Source organism: Diospyros lotus, chromosome 5, assembly GCF_014633365.1.
Source record: "Diospyros lotus cultivar Yz01 chromosome 5, ASM1463336v1, whole genome shotgun sequence".
NCBI classification, from domain to species: Eukaryota; Viridiplantae; Streptophyta; class Magnoliopsida; order Ericales; family Ebenaceae; genus Diospyros; species Diospyros lotus.
Genome location: NC_068342.1, coordinates 4,887,676 through 4,914,805, shown reverse-complemented (window position 1 = coordinate 4,914,805; position 27,130 = coordinate 4,887,676). Strand labels below are relative to the sequence as shown.

Genomic DNA, 27,130 nt, shown 5'->3' with positions numbered 1-27,130 from the left:
ATATCAAACTTTAATGTTTCTCCTAAAGTTTTCTTAGATCTGCCTTTATCTCTTTTTTTGATTAATGTTCTATTTCATCAACTATCCTTATAGGAGCGTCTCTTGGTCTCCTATTCATATGATCAAACCATCTTGGTCTAGTCTCTCTCATCTTCTCCTCTATTGGTACTACTTCTACCTTATTATGAATAACTTAATTTCAAATTTTATCTTTTCTAGTATGGTCGCACATCCATCTTAACATCTTCATCTCCGCTACGCTCGTCTTTTACTCATGCTGGTATTTGACTGGCCAACATTCTGAGTCGTACAACAAAATTGATCTTATATTTGTCCTATAGAATTTTTCTTTCAGTTTTAATGAGATTTTACCATCATATAACATCTCCGATGTATTTCTCCATTTCTTTGATATTTTTATATAATTTTTTTTTAAATTAACATATTAAGAAAAGTCGATCATTTTTATGAATCATTCTTATAAGAGATATTATTATAAGAAGAAAGGGAAAAGGAGAAAAAGAAAGGATTGACACGACCTCTACGGCCAGCCCAAAAACATGTCAAAAAAAACTTTTCAAATAAGGAAATGCCAAATTTTCCACAGAGTTCACGATCATTGCCCCACCAACCAACCAGCAGCCACTCCACTGCCCATTGCCGGTATGTTTGTGCAGCCCATGATGTCACTTGTAAGTCTACTATAGATAGTACATATACGTACATATCTTTTATTTAAGTAGGGCCAACCAAATTAAGCACCTTGCACGTGCATGCCATGTGAAATTCAATTTAAGAACATTATTCAGATGCCTCAATTCATTGGAGAATATGTATGTCTTTATCATTTAATAATATTATTTATCTAAATTAGAGATAAATCTTTAATCTAGGTGGTGACATATTTTCTTTAGATAATAAAAATATGCACAATAAATATTGACACTTGTACTTTTTTATTGTCTAATAAAAATATGTCATCTAGATTGAAGATCTAATTTAGATGAATAATAATATTCTTAATTAAATTATTTTTATCAATTACAACGTACAAAATCAAATTTATATGTATCTAAATTCTAAATTCTAATTGGAGTCTAGTCTTAATAATTAATTAATCTCTCTCTCTCTTTATGTAAATATATATATGTGGTGGAGGAGACTTGATGGTTTTTAGTGAATTTATGATCCTTAATTTTGACTTCCTCCTCCTCCTCCTCCTCCTCATTCTTCTTCTTCTTCTTCTTCATCATCGTCATCTGTGGCCATATGGTTTTTAGTGAATTTATATATCCTAATTACAAAATAATGACGATGAAAGGATCTTAATTTATAAATAAAGTGTAGAAGCAATAAGAAGATGCATATATGGTTCGATCGTTTTTCATTCCTGAAAATTAGGTTTAGCAGTAGAGGAAATTAAATATATAACAAGCTAGCTAGTTTGATCATTGGATCACACGTGAAAATAACAGTATAACTTTGATTGCAACCGGTAGTAATCAAGAATCTGCCCCATCCTCCATGTAATTTCACAGGAAAAAGCTAAACCCAGCCTCCAAATTCCAGCTGCTTAATTGCAAGGCAAAAAGATTTCCATTTATGGGAAAGACGAAAGCTTTCACAAAGCAGAAACAACACCAGCTATAGCCCACCTCCTGGCAGATGCTGCTGCTGCTGATGCTGCGCAGAGAGAGAGAGAGAGAGACTCACCCGTTTTCCACGAGCTCAAGTATTTATTTATAATTTGATGGGATGAGAGAGAGAGAGAGAGAGCTTAGATATTTTTGTTCTTGCGTTGCGTATGGTGTAGGGCTTTGGAATGGGCTTTAATTTGTTCAAAATGTTAATTTCCTTGTAAGTTGCCGTTGCGGGTTCCCTAGTCATTCTCTTCCACTCCACATCATCCATCACATGTTTCTTCTTTTATGCATGCATGCATATACATATGCATTATATGCTTGACTATATATATATAGTTTCAAGCGCCCATATGATATATCATGAATTAAGGGGAACCGCAACCTCAATCCGCAGGCTATCTTCGGTTTCGCTGCTTCTTCTTCCTCTTCTAATTCGATGGCGAGTAATCGTCAGAGCCTGAGTTATTCAGACATGTAAGTGACGGCCATGCATATATACATACATGGTGGTATGAGTCTTAATATATATATATATATATACACGTGTGTGTGTGTGTATACAACCATCCATGCATGGCTGATGGATCTCTTTTTCGTAGGTTAATGGGTCAGAGCAGGAACGACCCGTTAACCGCAAGTCAGATGGCCATCTTCGACAATATTGGGCGGCGGGTTTGTATTTGTGATTTTACAGAGCTTCTGGTATGCATGAAGCTTCTCTCTCTCTCTCCCTCTCTCTCTCTATATATATAAATCTGATATAATTAGGTAGCTCCTATATATGCAATGTGGCAGCAACTGAAACATTAAGGGTGTGTGTGTGTATATATGTATATATATAGATATAGTCTTATAGATGTGCAATATATATATGGGTCATACTATTTGTACAAGGGAGAGTTTGTCAGGTGAGTTACAAAGGTGATATATTATGATATTTTGACATCAAAATATTGCGATATATCGTATTTTTGTTCACTCTCTTCTCTCTCTCATTCCCTTGTCGTTGCAATCGACCACCCGCCGCCATTCTTCGCCCCACCTGCTCTCGTCGGTGCAACCTTGCTGCTGCCACCTTATTGCCTCATCTCCTCTCGCCGCTACAACCTCGCATCTGCTGCCTTGTCGCGATGCAGTAGCAAGAGGCAAACTGGTTGCTTGAACATGCAACAGTAAGGTGGCGAGGCAACAGAGGCAAAGAACCGACAGCAATAGGGTCAACGACGGATGGTCGATTGCAGCCATGAGGATGCGACACGAGAGAAAGGGGAGAGAGAAGAGAGGTTGTTGGAGGGGAAAAGAGGTAAAATGGTCATTGACATAGAAGAGAGAGGGACAAAAATAGTCCTTCAAGCCACTTGTAAATTCATCTGTAAAAAAAACTCTATCTATACAAATAGTATTATCCATATATATATATATAAAATTAAGCCATTAATTGATGATAGAAGCAGAGTTGTTTCAAAGAAGCTAGAAGAAATTAAACATACAGGCCAAGCAGGAAAATGTAATTTACTTCTTTTTTATGACATTATTTTCCCAGCAAAGCAATATTGAAACCACAGATTCATTGATATATATAACCCCAACCTTCAAAAGGAAAATAATGAGAATATTTATTATGTTAATTATTAATATTATGGTAAATAACAATACTAGTATAAATGTTTGATCTTGTTACAATTTAATCTAAGCTCTTAAAAATTTTATTAAAAAATAAGAAACATATATAGAAATAGCAATTGCCTAACTGTGCTCATGATCAATAAGTGTGGCTGCGAACCTAACAATAAAGAGTTCATCTCTACATTATTTCTTCTTTCAAAATCAATAGATTTATTCTCAGTTACTTTTCTTGCAATTTCTTGAAGAATGTATACCAAAATCAAAGAGAATCTTTATCTACTATATAACATTTTACTATAAATTTTATATATATGTGTGAAATTACGTATATATATATTTGTATACACATAGGTCAGAGCAATCATATGGGATGTGAGACGAGAAATGGAAGAGAAGATGAAGAGGGAGAAGAATTCAGTGGTCGGTGGTGGTGGTTCCGACGACAAAGGTAGGGTGGCGCCACCACTTTTTCCAGCTCTAGCTCATGGTGTTTCCATAAAGAGATCTCTGCAAAAGTTCCTCCAAAAGAGAAGAGACAGGATTCGAGCTGCTTCTCCGTATAACCACTAGCCTTATATATAAATTCCCAATATATAGAAACAATTACTCAAAAAAGAAAATAAAAAAAAATATTAGGAATTGGGAATTGTATTATTTGTTAGCTGTGGCGGTTGTGAAATTTTAAAGCCATCTGGTTCCATCTCTCCCAATCTATCTATCTATCTATCTATCTGTCGATGCTCATTGTTCACACACATAGATCATAGATGTAGAGAATGTGTATCATTGCACATTGTGATACCTCAAATATCTTAAAATTACACAAAACCTCAGCCAATTAAATTCTAAGACTTATGGGTACAAATAATATGACATGCAAAACAATATAAGTATTAATTAACTAATTATCTAATTCAAATGTACCAAGCCTTAAATTTCTATATTATCCCAGACATGTTTAAGTTGAGATTTCAGATTTAAATACAACATTTTTTTTTTATTCATCTAGGGTATTCAAACTTAATTCGACTAATCTTTAGGGGTAGATGATCTTTCTAATCTTTAGGGGTAGGTGATCTTTCTCCATGATGCACTATTGGATAAATTCGAATGCGGTCACAGTTTATACACACTCAAAATTGAACATTTAATGCAGTCCATGCGAAATTTGCATTTCAACCTTACTATTGCTTTCTAGCAATAATTCTGTCTTTCAAATCGTTGCACTGATTCAAATCCTGATACTTTATGTGAAACTTTAAGGGTGCGTTTGATTGCAATGGTGGAATTTAAGTGAAAAGAAAATGAATTTCAGGGAATTAAATTGCAAGAAAAATGAATTCCTGAAAATTGAAAGTTTTAGTTGTTTGATTGGTATAATTTTTTACATGAAAAATGATGTTATTTTTCATCTTTTGGTGTTTGATTGGTAATATTTTCTATAAAATTTGGTTATTTTCCTGATATTTCATGTTTGATAGGTATTATTTTTCACGAAAAATGATACATTTTTTTATGAAATTCGATAGTGAAAATGTATTGAAAAATATTGAATCCTGTACAGAAAAATTAAAATAATAACGTATTTTAGGTTAATTAAATCATTTCCCCATAGAAATAAAATCATAAAATTAACATTTTTTTATTTTCCAAATTTATTAATTTATACAATTTTTTATTTTTATACATTTGTATTTATTAATTATTAAAATTAAAAAATATATTAATTTGCAAACCCTCCATCATTCCCCAGCCGCCGCCCACCCCTACTCTTCTCCCTCTCTTGCTTTGCTCGCTGTCGTCGCCCACCCCCTACCCTTCTACATCTCCGATCTCTTTACTTCCATCGGACCTCGGATCGTCGCTGACTCGCTCGCCCTTCCCTGTTGATACTCTCTCAGTCGTTCTTGCCTCTATCTGGCTCCGTCGCTCGCCAACGCCGACTCGGCCTAGGCCATGCTCTCGCCGCCTCGTCAGTCGCTTCCTTGGCCCCTCGCCCTCCTTGGCCACTGGCTTTACTCTTGTTCTCTTGTTTATTGGTTCTCTAGCACTCTCGACTCTCTTGCTCAGTAAATTGGCTATTTTCAATTGTCAAGAAAATTTCATCTCCTACTCTTTTTGCCCTTTTTCTGTGAGGCGCTCGGTAAGCCTCTTGGGCTCCCAAGACTTTTCCTTGTATAATTTGGCAATGAAACCACATATCCATTGATATATATAGCCCCAACCTTGAAAAGGAAAATAATGAGGATTATTATGTTAATTATTAATATTATGGTAAATAACAATACTAGTATAAATGTTTGATCTTGCTACAATATTTTAATTTACTCTTAAAAATTTTATCAAAAAATAAGAAACATATATATAAATAGCAATTGCCAACTATGCTCATCAATAACTGTCGTTGCGAACCTAACAATAAAAGAGTTCATTACTATGTTTTTTCTTATTTCAAAATCAATAGATTTGTTCTCAGTTACTTTTCTTGTAATTTCTTAAAGAATTTATGTCAAAATCAAAGAAATTCTTTATCTATTATATAACATTTTACTATAAATTTTATATATATGTGTGAGATTACGTGTATATATATATATTTGTATACACATAGTCTAGAGCAATCATATGGGATGTGAGACGAGAAATGAAAGACAAGATGAAGAGGGAGAAGAATTCAGTGGTATGTGGTGGTTTTGGCAGCAAAGGTAGGGTGGCGCCACCACTTTTTCTGGCTCTAACTCATGGTGTTTCCATAAAGAGATCTCTGCAAAGGTTCCTCTAAAGGAGAAGAGACAGGATTCAAGCTGTTTTTCCGTATAACCACTAGTCTTATATATATATATATTCCCAATATATAAAAACAACTACTCAAAAAAGAAAATAAAAAAATATATCAAGAATTGGGAATTGTATTATTAGTTAGCTGTGGCAGTTGTGAAATTTTAAAGCCATCTAGTTCCATCTTTCCCAATCTATCTATCCATCCATGCTCATTGTTCACACACATATACATCATAGATGTAGAGAATGTATATCATTGCGCATTGTGATACCTCAAAAATCTTAAAATTACACAAAATCTCCGTGGATTAAATTCTTAAGACTTATGGGTACAAATAATATGACATGCAAAACAATATAACTATTAATTAACTAATTATCTAATTCAAATGTACCAAGCCTTAAATTTCTATACTACCCCAGACATGTTTAAGTTGGGATTTCAAATTTAAATACAACATTTTTTTTTATTCATCTAGGGTATTCAAACTTTGTCCGATTAATCTTGAGGGGTAGGTGACCTTTCTCCATGATGCACCATTGAGTAAATTCGAATGCGGTCATAGTTATACACACTCAAAATTGAACATTTAATGCAGTCCATGTGAAACTTGCATTCCAACCTTACTATTGCTTTCTAGCAATAATTTTGCCTTTCAAATTGTTACACTGATTCAAACCCTGATACTTTATGTGAAACTTTAAGGGTGCGTTTGATTGCAATGGTGGAATTTAAGTGGAAAGAAAATGAATTTCAGGGAATTGAATTGCAAATAAAATGAATTACTGAAAATTAGAAATTTTAGCTGTTTGATTCGTATAATTTTTTACCTGAAAAATGATGTTATTTTTCATCTTTTGGTGTTTGATTGATAATATTTTCTATTAAATTTGGTCATTTTCCTGGTATTTTGTGTTTGATAGGCATTATTTTTCATGAAAAATGATACATTTTTTATGAAATTCGATGGTGAAAATGCATTGAAAAATATTGAATCTTGTACAGAAAAATTAAAATAATAACATATTTTAGATTAATTAAATCATTTCTCCATAGAAATAAAACCATAAAATTAATATTTTTTTATTTTCCAAATTTATTAATTTGTAGAATTTTTTATTTTTATACATTTGTATTTATTAATTATTAAAAATAAAAAAACATATTATTTTGCAAACCCTCCCTCATTCCCTAGCCGTTGCCCACCTCCTACCCTTCTCAATCTCTTGCTTTGCTCGCTGTCGTCGTCCACCCTCTACCCTTCTACATCTTTGGTTTCCTTACCTCCGTCGGACCTCGGATCGTCGCTGACTCGCTCGCCCTTCCCAATTGATACTCGCTCGTCTTGCTTAATCGCTCTTACCTCTATCTGGCTCCGTCGCTCACCGACGCCGACTCGACCTAGGCCTCTCTCTCGCCGCCTCGTCAGTCGCTCCCTTGGCCCCTCGCCTTCCTCGGCCACCGGCTCTCCTCTCGTTCTCTTGCTTACTAGTTCTCTAGCTCTCTCGACTCTCTTGCTTAGTAAGTTGGCTGTTTTTAATTGTCAAGAAAATTTCATCTCCTATCCTTTAAGGATTTTGGTTTCCATGATTTGAAGGAAAATCTACTCACGTGATCATAAATGGGAAAATGAGTTCTTTGGAAAAAAATTACCGTCAAACACTGCACAAGTGAGAAATTGGGTGAAAAAAAAAAACCTTTTCCTTGAAAAAAGTTAGCTATCAAACGGGACTAAGTGATTTGCCACTCTGCTATGTCTATGGGAGCTAATATTAATTAAGTGGTCTCTGTCATATTATTTGAGTTTAAGGGTGTTTAATAGGAATTAATAATACATTGTTTTAAATAACTTATGAAACACGTTTTTCAAATGATTTGAATGGTCAATGCTGTCACTAACTGACAGGACTTAGAGTGCCCTTGATTATTTTGGGTTTCTAGAAAAACTAAAAAAAATAAAAAAATCTAGCATTGATACGTATGAGTAATAGAATATATTAGAGATAAGGAGAAAATCTACCACTAAAACCAAACAAAATGGATCCACACGATCAAGCCTAAGCCTATGAGACTAAAACAAAAGCAAGTTCCAGGAAACCTTCCACCAATGAAGAGTCCAGGGTCGAACCTTTCATGAGGCCTATGAGATAGTTGTCTCAGGGCCCATGAAAATTTGACTATTTGGGAGCCCATAAATTGGAAACCCCCATTTTGGTAAGGACTTAGCCACTCACGAACCACGGTCTACCCACTTTCCCTGCAAAGCTTCACGTTCGTTGTGCCCTTCTCCCCCTCTCGCTGCCTTCTCTTGCTTTGTCACTCTCATCCTCGAGCCTCTCCTTTGCCGGCTCGCATTCATTGTCCGTGGCTCGTCCTTGCTTTCGCCTCTCTCTCCTCTTCCTACTCCTTCGAATCGTCGCCCTCGTCGAGCTCACCCTCGCTTTCTCGCCTATTGCTGCTTGGTCGGCGATTGCTCGCCCTTGTGGTCGGTCACCGGTGACTCGCTGCCTCGCTTAGACGTTCTTTGTTGTTCCAGCCTCCAGATTCAGTCTCCTGTCTCCGCTCTTGCTGCCTCAGATAATCATATTCAGTCTTTGAAGCAGATCTGCTTCTCTAGAATCCAGATTTGCTTACTGCTTAGCTTCAACGAATCAACTTTCAACGGTTACAGTTAGTTTTTTCTTCATGAATCATTTCGTTTTTCATTTATGATGCATTGGGAGAATTGGATTATTGGATAGCTATGTCTATTTTATTGATGTTGGCATAACAACTTAATTATGTAAACTTGATTGATATTTTTATCTTTAAAACTGTAAGGAGTGTAGTTTTTAATTGATAATTTAGAAATTTTTTAATTTTATTCATTGATATGATATAAATATTTATTTATATTTTATTATAAAAAAATAAAATTTAAATGTATTTGGAGGCCTATTTTTATATTTCGGTTCAAAGCCCCCAAATCTCAGGTACGACACTGAAAGAGTCTCCCTAGTTTCTTGTTTCCAACATTATATCATCTCATACTTTCACTCCAACAAAATTTAGCTAATGTTTGGCTGTGTTCTTTTTACTGTTTTAAAGTTATTTTTAATTTTTTAAAATAATGAAAAACACGTTTTCATTATTATTTTTAAAAACAAAAAAAAATTATAAAGAAAACTTAAAATAACAAAAGTTATTTTAAGTGTTTTCATCCAAAACAAGTTCTAAACTCAAAACATATTTATTTATATTTTATTATTATAATGAAAAAAATATTATAAAATTCATTAACTTTAAAATATATATATATTTTTAATAATATATTAACATTAAATATTTCATATTTATTGAATAAAATATCATTAAAAAATTATTTTCAAAATTTTAAAGTGAACACGTTTTCTAATTTACTGTTTTGAGAAATAGTTTTTCAAAATAATAAATAAAACGTGTTTTTAATTTTTTAAAAACATACTACCAAAACAGAAAACTGAAAACGAATTCAAAACTCAAAACTGAAAATTAATAAATAAAGAGAACGTAGCCTTAGGTTTTGGATACTTTGAATGAATTAATACATACTAAGAGCTCCTAAATATACACATTACTAGCATAGAATTGAGTTTAATTTGCCCTAAAATATAATTTTTATATAATTTTGACTTTGATCCATCTCAAATATTAGAGATTGTCTAATCATGTGTAATTACTACACATTTTAATGTGAAAACAATTAAACACTCTTAATTTTTTAATAAAAAATATGTGTATAATACAAGTATTTAAATCTTCTTTCCATAAAATTCATTTTCCAAGGGGGTGAAATGGTTTTTGTTTTCTAGACAATCATTCCCTAGAACAATGCAATCAAATACACCTTTAGGGTATTTAATAGTATATTTACTTAGAAAAGAAAATATTTTATAACTTTTCTTTTCTATCTTGCATGAAAAACAAAACCACCATCCCTAGATGAAATTTTTCATGAAAAATAAGTCAAAATATGTTTTAATGGTTATATCATGAAATTCAATTATATAAAAAATATAATATATTAAACAGTAAAAATGAAATTCAATTCCTCGAATGTCACATTTTTCATAAAATTTTCATATTATCAAACACACCCTTAGAACAAAGAAAAAAAAATTGAATGGTCAAATGTATATTTTAGCTTCTATACTCTTATATATATATATTTTTTTAGACACTTGTTTAATTCAAACTTGACTCGCTTAAACTAAATTAGTCAAATTTGAGTTTATTATCAAGATTTTTCATGAACAAGAAATTATTAAATTTGTTAAAGAACAAGTTATTGAATTTGTTCATAAACAAGAAGTTATAAAACTTATTCATAAATAAGAAATGAGTTTGTTCATGAGCAAAAATACAATCAAATCATTTATAAATAAGCTAATTTTTTAATAATTAATTCATACAATTATAGTACCGTAGAATTTGAACTAGTATTGTAAAATGAGTTTTATTATAGGGCTAGACACGCTTACTGAGCGCCTTACAGAAAGGGGGCAAAAAGACAAAATTGCCCCTCTCAAACTTTGCAAAGCATTGCCCTTGCTCTTTTCTCTCTCCCCTCTCATGGCTGCGTTTCTGCTGCATTCGCATCGCCGCCATGCTGCCATCGCCGCCTCGCCTCACCGATCGTCGCTACAAAGCAAGGCGAAGGCAACGGAAGCACAACCATAAGGAAGAGCGAAGAGAGAGCAGGGACAATGCTTTGCAAATTTACAAAGTTTGAGGGGGGCAATTTTATCTTTTTGCCCCCTTTCTGTAAGGCGCTTGATAAGCCTCTTGGGCTCCCAAGACTTTTTCTTGTAAAATTTGGCAATGAAACCATATATTCATTGATATATATAGCCCCAATCTTCAAAAGAAAAATAATGAGGATTTCTATGTTAATTATTAATATTATGGTAAATAATAATACTAGTATAAATGTTTGATCTTGTTACAATCTAATCTAAGCTCTTAAAAATTTTATCAAAAAATAAAAAACATATATAAAAATAACAATTGCCAACTGTGCTCATCAATAATTGTCGCTGTGAACCTAATAATAAAAGAGTTCATCATTACGTTCTTTCTTCTTTCAAAATCAATAGATTTGTTCTCAGTTACCTTTTTTGCAATTTCTTGAAGAATTTATGTCAAAATCAAAGAAATTCTTTATCTACTATATAAAATTTTACTATAAATTTTATATATATGTGTGAGATTACGTATATATATTTGTATACACATAGGTCAGAGCAATCATATGGGATGTGAGACGGGAAATGGAAGAGAAGATGAAGAAGGAGAAGAATTCAGTGGTCGGTGGTGGTGGTTCCAACGGCAAAGGTAGGGTGGCGCCACCACCTTTTTCGGCTCTAGCTCATGGTGTTTCCATAAAGAGATCTCTGCAAAGGTTCCTTCAAAAGAGAAGAGACAGGATTCAAGCTGCTTTTCCGTATAACCACTAGTCTTATATATATATATATATATTCCCAATATATAAAAACAACTACTCTAAAAAGAAAATAAAAAAAATATATCAAGAATTGAGAATTGTATTTAGTTAACTGTGGCAGTTGTGAAATTTTAAAGCCATTTGGTTCCATCTCTCCCAATCTATCTATCCGTCCATGCTCATTGTTCACACACATATACATCATAGATGTAGAGAATGTGTATCATTGCACATTGTGATACCTCAAAAATCTTAAAATTACACAAAATTTCTGCCGATTAAATTCTTAAGATTTATGGGTACAAATAATATGACATGCAAAACAATATAACTATTAATTAATTAAAAAAAATTCTATTTGCAGTCATCATTTTACTCTTCACAGCCACATTTTAATATACCTTAAATATTATTTTTTTTAAATTTATTTTTACCCTCATTATTATAACCACTTTCTCTTTCAATGAATTGCCCGTCACCAAACATATACAACTACAAATTTCTCTTTCAATGAATTGCCCGTCACCAAACATATACAACTACAAAATTCATACCGGGGACCATGCAGACAAATGAAAATAGAGGAATAGAAGAATGCATACAAATGAAAATGATTGTTAGGAGTAATTATAATTTTTTTTTATTTATAGCTGCAAAAAGCAAAAAATTATTTGCCAATAGAATTTTCCATTAATTAATTATCTAATACAAATGTACCAAGCCTTAAATTTCTATACTACCCCAGACATGTTTAAGTGGTGTCAAGTGGTCTCTGTCTCTCTATCATAGATGTAGAGAATGTTTAATAGGAATTAATAATACATTGTTTTAAAGAACTTATGAAACACGTTTTTTCAAATGATTTGAATGGTCAATGCTGTCCCTAACTGACAGGACTGACTTAGAGCGCCCTTGATTAAATAAAATTCTAGTATTGATACGTATGAGTAGTAGAATATATTGGAGATAAGGAGAAAATCCACCACTAGAACCAAAGAAAACAGGTCCATACGATCAAGCCTATGAGACTAAAACAAAAACAAGCTCCAGGAGACCTTCCACCAATGAAGAATCTCATTAGTTTCTTGTTTCTAACATTATATCATCACATGCTTTCACTCCCCAAAAAAAAAAGAAGCTAATGTTAGTTTTTGGATACTTTGAATGGATTAATACATATTAAGAGCTCCTGAATATGCACATTGTTACTAGCATAGAATTGAGTTTAATTTGCCCTAAAATCTAATTTCTATATAATTTTAACTTGGATTCATCTCAAAATATTCTTCCTTGACCATATCCACGCACTAATAATCATAAATTAGCTCTCAACAATACAATAAACATTCACCAAAAAGCCCACACATGCATGTAATCCTTCACCATACCCCACATGCATGTAATCTTAGAGCACAAAAAAGAAAATTGAATGGCCAAGTATATATTTTAACTTCTCTACTCTCATATTTTTTTCATTTAGATATTCGCTTAATTCAAACTTGACTTGTTTAAACTAAATTAGTCAAATTTGAGTTTACTATCAAGATTCTATTCTTCATGAACAAGAAATTATTAAATTTGTTAAAGAAGAAGTTATTGAACTTGATCATAAACAACAAGTTATAAAACTTATTCATGAATAAGAAATAAATTTGTTCATGAGCAAAAATACAATCAAATCATTTATAGATGAGCTATTTTTTTAATAATCAATTCATATAATTATGTTACTTAACAAAATTATAGTACTGTAGAATTTAACAATTTACTTCTACATCAAATTTCGTCGTGAAATGAGATTGTTTTGGCGACGGACGGGTGGGTTCTGATTTTGTTTGTTCCTCTCAAAGTTCCTTATCTAATCTCTCAAGTCTTTCATCTTGGGTTGCTTGCTACTATCCTCCTATTACTTCAAGTTTCTCTCTATTGTATTTTCCTTTCTGCCTCATTTGTTTGAAGTTATAATCTTTTGCTTCTTTTCTTGTGAGTGTTGTTCTGTTTCTTTAATTCTTTGTTTTATAGCAGAATATGCCCTAACTTTTTCTTGTAGACATTTTTTGCGATTTTCTGGTTTAATGAATTACATTTACAGAAAAAACAAAATAAACCCTAAAACATCTTACAAATATACATATACTCTTATTATATGAGCCTGTTTCTAAATATAAATAAGCTAAACAAGCTTTTATTTGAGCTTGGCTCATTCATTAAATGAGGTCTAAATTTTGTTTAAATTTATTTATTTACTTAGTGAGTAAACATAAATAAGCTCAAATCAAACTCATTCAAGAGTTCTTCACCGAACATAATAGTTTGTTTACATATCTATTTATCCATCAGTTAAACTATTTGACGATGAGAAAGAAGAAAGGAAGACAACCAAAAAAAAGAGGTTGAAATCTTTGTGAAACCATGAAAACCACACTAAAATCCTTTAGCAATAAGAAAAAAAAGGTCGTTAGCAATGGGTTCCATGGAATCATCAATCAGCAACATTTGTAAAATCTATCAATCATTGCTTTCTCACCGTCAAAAATCACCACCACTTATCGAACTTGCTCCTCTGCCATCATCGCCACTAGATCTAAAGCACCTTGGACTCATTAGATCTACCCTAGCTTTGTCATAGCAAAGCACTCTTTAAGTCACCTCTTGTGTTTTGCCTATCTACTGTTGTCTTCGTCCTTATCACCGTTGGTTGGGTTGTCAAATTCAACAATGGTTCTTTTTCTTCTTTCTCCATTGTTAGGTTCTATGGAACCCAACAAACTACCCGAACCCACAGATTCAGCAACAAGGAGTTTTTTTTTTTTTTATAATTATATTTTTAGTTTTTTCTTTTAATTAAAATGAAATTGGATATAATTTTATTTTAATCACATTTAGTTGGGAGTGCTATTCACAAAACAAGTGTATTGGTGATTTAAGCAAAGCACAAAGATAGTTTTGGTTAAAAATAAACAAGGGGTGTCTGACTAAAAGGCCCAAAACTCATGAATGTATGGGCCATTTACCATATATATATAAAGCATACTCAAAATAGGTTCTGAAACGTTTCTTTGTCAAGGTTAGCAGTGAGCAGTCTTATTGATTGCCATTGCTTTCAAGCAAAGAATTAATAGTCTTAGACAAATGAAGCTGCCTGTAAGATTCACATACTAGAGTTACATATATTTACGTAGTATATTCAAGTAAAAAGCAGAAAATGTCAAACTCTTTGTTTACCTCAAATGTCCAGGACAGCACAGCATTTCCGTAAGGCTTCCAACAACAGTTTCAGCAGTTCATGTAGTTAATATCAATTTCAAATGGCCATTCCCTCTGACTAGGATGCTTTCCTTTGTTCTCTCAGTTAACACCTTGTCCAGAATCATGGTCACAGATGATACTGTTTAACTTGAAATACATACCTGTGCAATTGGCAAAATATAGGTTCAACTTCCATAAGACAGGAAGCGGCTCTTATTAGCATTTCCATTCTTGGATCCTCCTGCATGCATTGAGCAACTCTCAAGTAAGAAAACAAAAAGGATTGATAAAAAGTCCAGATTCATTTGATAATAAATAACCCAAGAAGAAAAAAAAAAACAACGTTTCAGTCATATGAGGTGCTGGTGCTGCAGATATAGTATTACATTTAAAAACAGCATGGCTAGCACATTATGAGTCAACCTATTAGGACTCAATCCTGTTTGGTTTTGAAAAATATATTTAAGCCCTTGCACAAGGCACGTCTCATTCTGTTTCCCTTTCCTCCTCACTGCGGACACTGACATGCTGCTCCTCAACAACAGTTTCCTCACAACCTTCAAGAGTATTTTCATTTTGATCTATATATGCTTGCGAGCTCACCACCTGACCCATCAAGGTCTTTATGCTTCAGATTACCTGCCACAATCAGAGATTTGTATTTAGCTGTTAGAATCTGCATGTGCACGGATAATGAGCTGAAAGTAGTTTTCTCCTTTCTAAAAAACTTAAATCGTTTATTTTCTACTATTTGGAGGGCAACTCTTGGTAACAATACTAATATTATTCTTTTGGGTCAAAAAGTCTATGAAAGTAATTTCTTTGTCAAAAAGCGACGTGACCCCTCCACTAGGGATGCTTTTTTTTTTTTTTTTTTAATTGTTTGAATTTTGAGGTCCTTGAAAATAAGTTTGACAATTTTTATTGGATCAGATGTGTACTTGAAAAATTCGGACCATTTGCACTGAATTAGGTATGAACCAAGAAAAAAAGCACACTCACATAGGTATAAGCATGTGACTCTTGACTAACTTATTATATTATTATAAGATAATACGACAATAGTTAAATATTAATAAATATATTTTGGTTTTAGATCAAATATGTTTATTATATATTATTTTCAACACTCAAGCAATTTTATTAGTTGATTAAATGATTTAAAATACGATATATTTATTATTTATTAATAAAATTATTTAAATATTAAGAATAAGATAAAATAAATACCGTTAACATTACCTGTTAATATATATACGTATATTATTTAACATGGGTCTAAAGGATCTAAATTTTGTGAATTTAAGATAATAAATTATTAAATATTTTTAAATTTATAATTAAATTCAAATTAAAACAAAGAATAAAATATCTAATGAATATCCATTATTAATGAGACAGTTGAAATAAGGAATTAAGTATATTTCATGACAAATTTTAATGTAATTCAAGTATTATAAAAGAAATATTATTATAAATACGAGATAACATACTTGATCTATACTTAATGTATCGATATTTTTATATGAGAATTTTTTTAAAATTAACATATTAAGAAAAGTGGATATTTTTATGGTACATTATTCTTATAAGAGATAATATTATAAGAAGAAAGGGAAAAGAAAAGGAAAAGGAAAAAAAGAAAGGGTTGACACGACGTCTACGGCCAGCCCAAAAACATGTCAAAAAAACTTTTCAAATAAGGAAATGCCAAATTTTCCACAGAGTTCACGATCATTGCCCCACCAACCAACCAGCAGCCACTCCACTGCCCATTGCCGGTAAGTTTGTGCAGCCCATGATGTCTCTTGTAAGTCTACTATAGATAGTACATATACGTACATATCTTTTATTTAAGTAGGGCCAACCAAATTAAGCACCTTTCACGTGCATGCCATGTGAAATTCAATTTAAGAACATTATTCAGATGCCTCAATTCATCGCAGAATATGTATGTCTTTATCATTTAATAATATTATTTATCTAGATTAGAGATAAATCTTTAGTCCAAGTGGTGACATATTTTCTTTAAATAATAAAATTATGTACAATAAATATTGACACTTATATTTTTTTATTGTCCAATAAAAATGTGTCATTTAGACTGAAAATCTAGTTTAGATGAATAATAATACTCCTAATTAAATTATTTTTATCAATTACAACGTACAAAATCAAATTTATATGTATCTAAATTCTAATTGGAGTCTAGTCTTAATAATTAATTAATTAATCTCTCTCTATATATAAATATATATATATATATGTGGTGGAGGAGACTTGATGGTTTTTAAGTGAATTTATGATCCTTAATTTTGACTTCCTCCTCCAATCCTCCTCATTCTTCTTCTTCTTCATCATCATCATCATCTGTGGCCATATGGTTTTTAGTGAATTTATATATCCTAATTACAAAATAATGACGATGAAAGGATCTTAATTTATAAATAAAGTGTAGAAGCAATAAGAAGATGCATGCATGGTTCGATCGTTTTTCATTCCTGAAAATTAGGTTTAGCAGTAGAGGAAATTAAATATATAACAAGCTAGCTAGTTTGATCATTGGATCACACGTGAAAATAACAGTATAACTTTGATTGCAACCGGTAGTAATCAAGAATCTGCCCCATCCGCCATGTAATTTCACAGGAAAAAGCTAAACCCAGCCTCCAAATTCCAGCTGCTTAATTGCAAGGCAAAAAGATTTCCATTTATGGGAAAGACGAAAGCTTTCACAAAGCAGAAACAACACCAGCTATAGCCCACCTGCTGCTGCTGATGCTGCGCAGAGAGAGAGAGAGAGACTCACCCGTTTTCCACGTGCTCAAGTATTTATTTATAATTTGATGGGATGAGATAGAGAGAGAGAGAGAGAGAGAGAGCTTAGATATTTTTGTTCTTGCGTTGCGTATGGTGTAGGGCTTTGGAATGGGCTTTAATTTGTTCAAAATGTTAATTTCCTTGTAAGTTGCCGTTGCGGGTTCCCTAGTCATTCTCTTCCACTCCACATCATCCATCACATGTTTCTTCTTTTATGCATGCATGCATATACATATGCATTATATGCTTGACTATATATATATAGTTTCAAGCGCCCATATGATATATCATGAATTAAGGGGAACCGCAACCTCAATCCGCAGGCTATCTTCGGTTTCGCTGCTTCTTCTTCCTCTTCTAATTCGATGGCGAGTAATCGTCAGAGCCTGAGTTATTCAGACATGTAAGTGACGGCCATGCATATATACATACATGGTGGTATGAGTCTTAATATATATATATATATATATATACACGTGTGTGTGTGTGTATACAACCATCCATGCATGGCTGATGGATCTCTTTTTCGTAGGTTAATGGGTCAGAGCAGGAACGACCCGTTAACCGCAAGTCAGATGGCCATCTTCGACAATATTGGTCGGCGGGTTTGTATTTGTGATTTTACAGAGCTTCTGGTATGCATGAAGCTTCTCTCTCTCTCTCCCTCTCTCTCTATATATATATAAATCTGATATAATTAGGTAGCTCCTATATATGCAATGTGGCAGCAACTGAAACATTAAGGGTGTGTGTGTGTATATATGTATATATATAGATATAGTCTTATAGATGTGCAATATATATATGGGTCATACTATTTGTACAAGGGAGAGTTTGTCAGGTGAGTTACAAAGGTGATATATTATGATATTTTGACATCAAAATATTGCGATATATCGTATTTTTGTTCACTCTCTTCTCTCTCTCATTCCCTTGTCGTTGCAATCGACCACCCGCCGCCATTCTTCGCCCCACCTGCTCTCGTCGGTGCAACCTTGCTGCTGCCACCTTATTGCCTCATCTCCTCTCGCCGCTACAACCTCGCATCTGCTGCCTTGTCGCGATGCAGTAGCAAGAGGCAAACTGGTTGCTTGAACATGCAACAGTAAGGTGGCGAGGCAGCAGAGGCAAGGCAGCAAAGGCAAAGAACCGACAGTAATAGGGTCAACGACGGATGGTCGATTGCAGCCATGAGGATGCGACACGAGAGAAAGGGGAGAGAGAAGAGAGGTTGTTGGAGGGGAAAAGAGGTAAAATGGTCATTGACATAGAAGAGAGAGGGACAAAAATAGTCCTTCAAGCCACTTGTAAATTCATCTGTAAAAAAAACTCTATCTATACAAATAGTATTATCCATATATATATATATATATAAAATTAAGCCATTAATTGATGATAGAAGCAGAGTTGTTTCAAAGAAGCTAGAAGAAATTAAACATACAGGCCAAGCAGGAAAATGTAATTTACTTCTTTTTTATGACATTATTTTCCCAGCAAAGCAATATTGAAACCACAGATTCATTGATATATATAACCCCAACCTTCAAAAGGAAAATAATGAGAATATTTATTATGTTAATTATTAATATTATGGTAAATAACAATACTAGTATAAATGTTTGATCTTGTTACAATTTAATCTAAGCTCTTAAAAATTTTATTAAAAAATAAGAAACATATATAGAAATAGCAATTGCCTAACTGTGCTCATGATCAATAAGTGTGGCTGCGAACCTAACAATAAAGAGTTCATCTCTACATTATTTCTTCTTTCAAAATCAATAGATTTATTCTCAGTTACTTTTCTTGCAATTTCTTGAAGAATGTATACCAAAATCAAAGAGAATCTTTATCTACTATATAACATTTTACTATAAATTTTATATATATGTGTGAAATTACGTATATATATATTTGTATACACATAGGTCAGAGCAATCATATGGGATGTGAGACGAGAAATGGAAGAGAAGATGAAGAGGGAGAAGAATTCAGTGGTCGGTGGTGGTGGTTCCGACGACAAAGGTAGGGTGGCGCCACCACTTTTTCCAGCTCTAGCTCATGGTGTTTCCATAAAGAGATCTCTGCAAAAGTTCCTCCAAAAGAGAAGAGACAGGATTCGAGCTGCTTCTCCGTACAACCACTAGCCTTATATATAAATTCCCAATATATAGAAACAATTACTCAAAAAAGAAAATAAAAAAAAATATATCAGGAATTGGGAATTGTATTATTAGTTAGCTGTGGCAGTTGTGAAATTTTAAAGCCATCGGGTTCCATCTCTCCCAATCTATCTATCTATCTATCTATCTATCTGTCGATGCTCATTGTTCACACACATAGATCATAGATGTAGAGAATGTGTATCACATTGCACATTGTGATACCTCAAATATCTTAAAATTACACAAAACCTCAGCCAATTAAATTCTAAGACTTATGGATACAAATAATATGACATGCAAAACAATATAAGTATTAATTAACTAATTATCTAATTCAAATGTACCAAGCCTTAAATTTCTATACTATTCCAGACATGTTTAAGTTGAGATTTCAAATTTAAATACAACATTTTTTTTTATTCATCTAGGGTATTCAAACTTAATCCGACTAATCTTTAGGGGTAGATGATCTTTCTAATCTTTAGGGGTAGGTGATCTTTCTCCATGATGCACTATTGGATAAATTCGAATGCAGTCACAGTTTATACACACTCAAAACTGAACATTTAACGCAGTCTATGCGAAACTTGCATTTCAACCTTACTATTGTTTTTTAGCAATAATTCTGCCTTTCAAATCGTTGCACTGATTCAAATCCTGATACTTTATGTGAAACTTTAAGGGTGCGTTTAATTGCAATGGTGGAATTTAAGTGGAAAGAAAATGAATTTCAGGGAATTAAATTGCAAGAAAAATGAATTCCTGAAAATTAAAAGTTTTAGTTGTTTGATTGGTATAATTTTTTACATGAAAAATGATGTTATTTTTCATCTTTTGGTATTTGATTGGTAATGTTTTCTATAAAATTTGGTCATTTTCCTGATATTTCGTGTTTGATAGGCATTATTTTTCACGAAAAATAATACATTTTTTTATGAAATTCGATAGTGAAAATGTATTAAAAAATATTGAATCCTGTACAGAAAAATTAAAATAATAACGTATTTTAGGTTAATGAAATCATTTCCCCATAGAAATAAAACCATAAAATTAACATTTTTTTATTTTCCAAATTTATTAATTTATACGATTTTTTATTTTTATACATTTGTATTTATTAATTATTAAAAATAAAAAATATATTAATTTGCAAACCCTCCTTCATTCCCCAGCCGTCACCCTCTCTTGCTTTGCTCGCTGTCGTAGCCCAGCCCCTACCCTTCTACATCTTCGATCTCTTTACTTCCGTCGGACCTCGGATCATCGCTGACTCGCTCGCCCTTCCCTGTTGATACTCGCTCAGTCGCTCTTGCCTCTATCTGGCTCCGTCGCTCGCCAACGCCGACTCAGCCTAGGCCATGCTCTCGCCGCCTCATCAGTCGCTTCCTTGGCCCCTCGCCCTTCTCGGCCACCAGCTTTACTCTTGTTCTCTTGCTTACTAGTTCTCTAGTTCTCTCGACTCTCTTGTTCTGTAAGTTGGCTATTTTCAATTGTCAAGAAAATTCCATCTCCTATCCTCCAAGGATTTTGGTTTTCATGATTTGAAGGAAAATCTATTCACGTTATCATAAATGGGAAAATGAGTTCTTTGGAAAAAAAAAATTGCTTCAAACAGTGCACAAGTGAGAAATTGGATGAAGGAAAAACCTTTTTCTTAAAAAATGTTGGCTATCAAACGGGCCTAAGTGCTTTACCACTCTCTATGTCTATGGGTGCTAATATTAATTAAGTGGTCTCTGTCATATTATTTGAGTTTAAGGGTGTTTCATAGGAATTAATAATACATTGTTTTAAATAACTTATGAAACACGTTTTTCAAATGATTTGAATGGCCAACGCTGTCCCTAATTGACAAGACTTAGTGCGCCCTTGATTATTTTGGGTTTCTAGAAAAAAAAATTAAAAAAATTCTAGTATTAATACGTATGAGTAGTAGAATATATTGGAGATAAGGAGAAAATCCACCACTAGAACCAAACAAAATGGATCCACACGATCAAGCCTAAGCCTATGAGACTAAAACAAAAGCAAGTTCCAGGAAACCTTCCACCAATGAAGAAGCAACCTCGTTTCTTGTTTCTAACATTATATCATCACATGCTTTCACTCAAAAAAAAATAAAAAAAAAATAGCTAATGTTAGTTTTTGGATACTTTGAATGAATTAATACACACTAAAAGCTCCTAAATATACATATTACTAGCATAAAATTGAGTTTAATTTGCCCTAAAATCTAATTTCTATATAATTTTGACTTGGATCTATCTCAAATATTCTTCCTGACCATATCCACACACTGATAATCATAGATTAACTCTCAATAACATAATAAATATTCAACAAAAAGCTCACACATGTAATCCCTTCACATATCCCACATGTATGTAATCTTAGGCCGTATTTGATAACACACATTTTTTATAGAAATTATCTAACTATGTTTAATTATTGTATATATTTTTTATGAAAACAATCAAACACCCTTAATTTTTTTGTAAAAAATATGTGTATGATATAAGTATTTAAATTTTCTTTCCATGAAATTCATTTTCCAAGGGGTGAGATGATTTTTGTTTTCTAGACAATCATTATCTAGAATTAAATTCTAAATAATGTAATCAAATATACCTTTAAGGTGTTTGATAGCATTTAGTTAGAAAAGAAAATATTTTCTAACTATCTTTTCTAACTTGCATGAAAAACAAAACCATCCTCCCTAAACGAAATTTTTCATGAAAAATAAGTCAAAACATGTTTTAATGATTGTATCATGAAATTTAATTATATAAGAAATGTAGTATTTCAAACAGTAAAGATGAAATTCAATTTATCGGATGTGACATTTTTCATAAAATTTTCATATTATCAAAGATACCCTTAAAACAAAAAATAAAATAAAATAAAATAAAATTGAATGGTCAAATATATATTTTCGCTTTTGTACTCTTATATTTTTTTTATTTAGACAATACTTGCTTAGTTCGAACTTGAATCGCTTAAGTTGAATTAGTCAAATTTGAGTTTATTATCAAGATTTTTCATGAACAAGAAATTATTAAATTTGTTAAAGAACAAATTATTGAATTTGTTCATAAACAAGAAGTTATAAAACTTATTCATAAATAAGAAATGAGTTTGTTCATGAGCAAAAATACAATCAAATCATTTATAAATAAGCTAATTTTTTAATAATTAATTCATACAATTATAGTACCGTAGAATTTGACCTAGTATTATAAAATGAGTTTTATTACAGGGCCAGACGCGTTTACTGAGCGCTTTACAAAAAGGGGGCAAAAAGACAAAATTGTTCTCTCAAACTTTGCAAATTTGCAAAGCACTGTCTCTGCTATCTCCTCGCTCCCCTCCCATGGTCGGGCCTCCGCTGCCTTTGCCTCGTTGCCATACTGTCGTATCCTCGCTGCCATCGCCGCCTCGCCTCACGAACCGTAGCTACAAGGCGAGGCAAAGACAGCGGAGGCACAACCATGGGGGGGGGGGGGGGAGGGAGCGAGGAGAGAGCAGGGACAATGCTTTGCAAATTTGCAAAATTTGAAAGGAGCAATTTTATCTATTTGCCCTTTTTCTGTGAGGCGCTCGGTAAGCCTCTTGGGCTCCCAAGACTTTTCCTTGTATAATTTGCCAATGAAACCACATATTCATTGATATATATAGCCCCAACCTTGATATATATAGCCCCAACCTTGAAAAGGAAAATAATGAGGATTATTATGTTAATTATTAATATTATGGTAAATAACAATACTAGTATAAATGTTTGATCTTGCTACAATATTTTAATTTACTCTTAAAATTTTTATCAAAACTTAAGAAACATATATAGAAATAGCAATTGACAACTGTGCTCATCAATAACTGTCACTGCGAACCTACCAATAAAAGAGTTCATCACTACGTTATTTCTTCTTTCAAAATCAATAAATTTGTTCTCAGTTACTTTTCTTGTAATTTCTTGAAGAATTTATGTCAAAATCAAATAGATTCTTTATCTACTATATAATATTTTACTATAAATTTTATATATATGTGTGAGATTACATATATATATATTTGTATACACATAGTCTAGAGCAATCATATGGGATGTGAGATGAGAAATGAAAGAGAAGATGAAGAGGGAGAATAATTCATTGGTGGTGGTGGTTTTGGCAGCAAAAGTAAGGTGGCGCCACCACCTCTTAGTGTTTCCATGAAGAGATCTATGCAAAGGTTCCTCCAAAGGAGAAGACACAAGATTCAAGCTACTTCTTCGTATAACCATTAGCCTTATATATATATATATTCCCAATATATAGAAACAATTACTCAAAAAAGAAAATAAAAAAAATATGAGGATTTGGGAATTGTATTATTAGTTAGTTGTGGCAGTTGTGAAATTTTAAAGCCATCTAGTTTCATCTCATTGTCCACACACAAATCATAGATGTAAAGAATGTGTATCATTGCACATTGTGATATATACCTCAAATATCTTAAAATTACACAAAATCTCCACCAATTAAATTCTAAGACTCTAAGACTTATGGGTACTGTGGATGCACCGGGTTCGTCCCACCTCGGTCACCCAGAGAGCAACTGTCCAGAGGGTGATTGAGGGGCTCATAAGTACGGTGGGTTTCCTAGTCGTTGAAAGATGATAGCTGAGAGCTGACTCGTAGCTGTGGGCCCCATAATGATAACACGATGTGTGTAATACCCTAAGAGCCCAGAAGATGATAGTATATATCGAGAATAAGTAAAGAATGAAACAACACCAACTGCATATCTTTTGGACTGAATATAGACAAAGAATTTTCAAGTTAAGCGTGCTTGATCTGGGGTAATTCAAGGATGAATGACTGCTCTGGGAAGTTCGCATAGACCTATCAGGGTAAGTTGTCTCGAATATTTCTATCACTTGGGATGTTATAAAAATGTGTGCCAACATGTACAAATGATATGACATGCAAAATAATATAAGTATTAATTAACTAATTATCTAATACAAATGTACCAAGCCTTAAATTTCTGTACTACCCTAGACATGTTTAAGTGGTCTCAAGTGGTCTCTGTCTCTCCATCATGGATGCACCAAAGAGAATGTTTAATAGGAATTAATAATACATTATTTTAAATAACTTATGAAACACGTTTTTTCAAATGATGTGAGTGGTCAATGCCGTCCCTAACTGACAGGACTGACTTAGAGCGCCCTTGATTATTTTGGGTTTCTAGAAAAAATAAAATAAAATAAAATTCTAGTATTGATATGTATGAGTAGTAGAATATATTGGAGATAAAAGACAAAATCCACCGCTAGAACCAAACAAGATGGATCCACACGATCAAGCCTAAGCCTATGAGACTAAAACAAAAAAAAACCAAGCTCCAGGAGACCTTCCACCAATAAAGAATCTCACTAGTTTCTTGTTTCTAACGTTATATCACCACATGATTTCACTAAAAAAAAACAAAAATTAGCTAATTAACTAATTATCTAATTCAAATGTACCAAGCCTTAAATTTCTATACTATTCCAGACATGTTTAAGTTGAGATTTCAAATTTAAATACAACATTTTTTTTTATTCATCTAGGGTATTCAAACTTAATCCGACTAATCTTTAGGGGTAGATGATCTTTCTAATCTTTAGGGGTAGGTGATCTTTCTCCATGATGCACTATTGGATAAATTCGAATGCAGTCACAGTTTATACACACTCAAAACTGAACATTTAACGCAGTCTATGCGAAACTTGCATTTCAACCTTACTATTGTTTTTTAGCAATAATTCTGCCTTTCAAATCGTTGCACTGATTCAAATCCTGATACTTTATGTGAAACTTTAAGGGTGCGTTTAATTGCAATGGTGGAATTTAAGTGGAAAGAAAATGAATTTCAGGGAATTAAATTGCAAGAAAAATGAATTCCTGAAAATTAAAAGTTTTAGTTGTTTGATTGGTATAATTTTTTACATGAAAAATGATGTTATTTTTCATCTTTTGGTATTTGATTGGTAATGTTTTCTATAAAATTTGGTCATTTTCCTGATATTTCGTGTTTGATAGGCATTATTTTTCACGAAAAATAATACATTTTTTTATGAAATTCGATAGTGAAAATGTATTAAAAAATATTGAATCCTGTACAGAAAAATTAAAATAATAACGTATTTTAGGTTAATGAAATCATTTCCCCATAGAAATAAAACCATAAAATTAACATTTTTTTATTTTCCAAATTTATTAATTTATACGATTTTTTATTTTTATACATTTGTATTTATTAATTATTAAAAATAAAAAATATATTAATTTGCAAACCCTCCTTCATTCCCCAGCCGTCACCCTCTCTTGCTTTGCTCGCTGTCGTAGCCCAGCCCCTACCCTTCTACATCTTCGATCTCTTTACTTCCGTCGGACCTCGGATCATCGCTGACTCGCTCGCCCTTCCCTGTTGATACTCGCTCAGTCGCTCTTGCCTCTATCTGGCTCCGTCGCTCGCCAACGCCGACTCAGCCTAGGCCATGCTCTCGCCGCCTCATCAGTCGCTTCCTTGGCCCCTCGCCCTTCTCGGCCACCAGCTTTACTCTTGTTCTCTTGCTTACTAGTTCTCTAGTTCTCTCGACTCTCTTGTTCTGTAAGTTGGCTATTTTCAATTGTCAAGAAAATTCCATCTCCTATCCTCCAAGGATTTTGGTTTTCATGATTTGAAGGAAAATCTATTCACGTTATCATAAATGGGAAAATGAGTTCTTTGGAAAAAAAAAATTGCTTCAAACAGTGCACAAGTGAGAAATTGGATGAAGGAAAAACCTTTTTCTTAAAAAATGTTGGCTATCAAACGGGCCTAAGTGCTTTACCACTCTCTATGTCTATGGGTGCTAATATTAATTAAGTGGTCTCTGTCATATTATTTGAGTTTAAGGGTGTTTCATAGGAATTAATAATACATTGTTTTAAATAACTTATGAAACACGTTTTTCAAATGATTTGAATGGCCAACGCTGTCCCTAATTGACAAGACTTAGTGCGCCCTTGATTATTTTGGGTTTCTAGAAAAAAAAATTAAAAAAATTCTAGTATTAATACGTATGAGTAGTAGAATATATTGGAGATAAGGAGAAAATCCACCACTAGAACCAAACAAAATGGATCCACACGATCAAGCCTAAGCCTATGAGACTAAAACAAAAGCAAGTTCCAGGAAACCTTCCACCAATGAAGAAGCAACCTCGTTTCTTGTTTCTAACATTATATCATCACATGCTTTCACTCAAAAAAAAATAAAAAAAAAATAGCTAATGTTAGTTTTTGGATACTTTGAATGAATTAATACACACTAAAAGCTCCTAAATATACATATTACTAGCATAAAATTGAGT

At 32.8% G+C, this 27,130-nt stretch overlaps 2 protein-coding genes across 4 annotated transcripts in view; both read left to right on the top strand.

The window, feature by feature from the left end:
- Positions 1-2,019: 2,019 nt before the first annotated feature.
- LOC127802436 (protein TIFY 5A-like) overlaps positions 2,020-27,130 on the top strand; it is a 70,575-nt gene continuing 45,464 nt past the window's right edge. Inside the window, exons 1-3 of one of the 3 annotated variants that reach the window (XM_052338252.1) lie at positions 2,020-2,117; positions 2,243-2,345; positions 3,621-3,894. In XM_052338252.1, coding sequence (XP_052194212.1) covers positions 2,080-2,117; positions 2,243-2,345; positions 3,621-3,839 — 360 coding nt within the window. In that variant the 5' untranslated portion in view covers positions 2,020-2,079 and the 3' untranslated portion in view covers positions 3,840-3,894. Of the gene's footprint in view, positions 2,346-3,620; positions 3,895-27,130 lie in introns of those variants that run through there. The other 2 variants (XM_052338254.1, XM_052338255.1) reach the window with 2 other exon arrangements.
- Positions 17,887-19,878, top strand: LOC127802437 (protein TIFY 5A-like). Its single transcript, XM_052338256.1, has 3 exons — positions 17,887-17,984; positions 18,114-18,216; positions 19,510-19,878. Exons 1-3 carry the CDS (start codon positions 17,947-17,949, stop codon positions 19,726-19,728), a joined length of 360 nt encoding a protein of 119 aa, XP_052194216.1. The 5' UTR covers positions 17,887-17,946; the 3' UTR covers positions 19,729-19,878.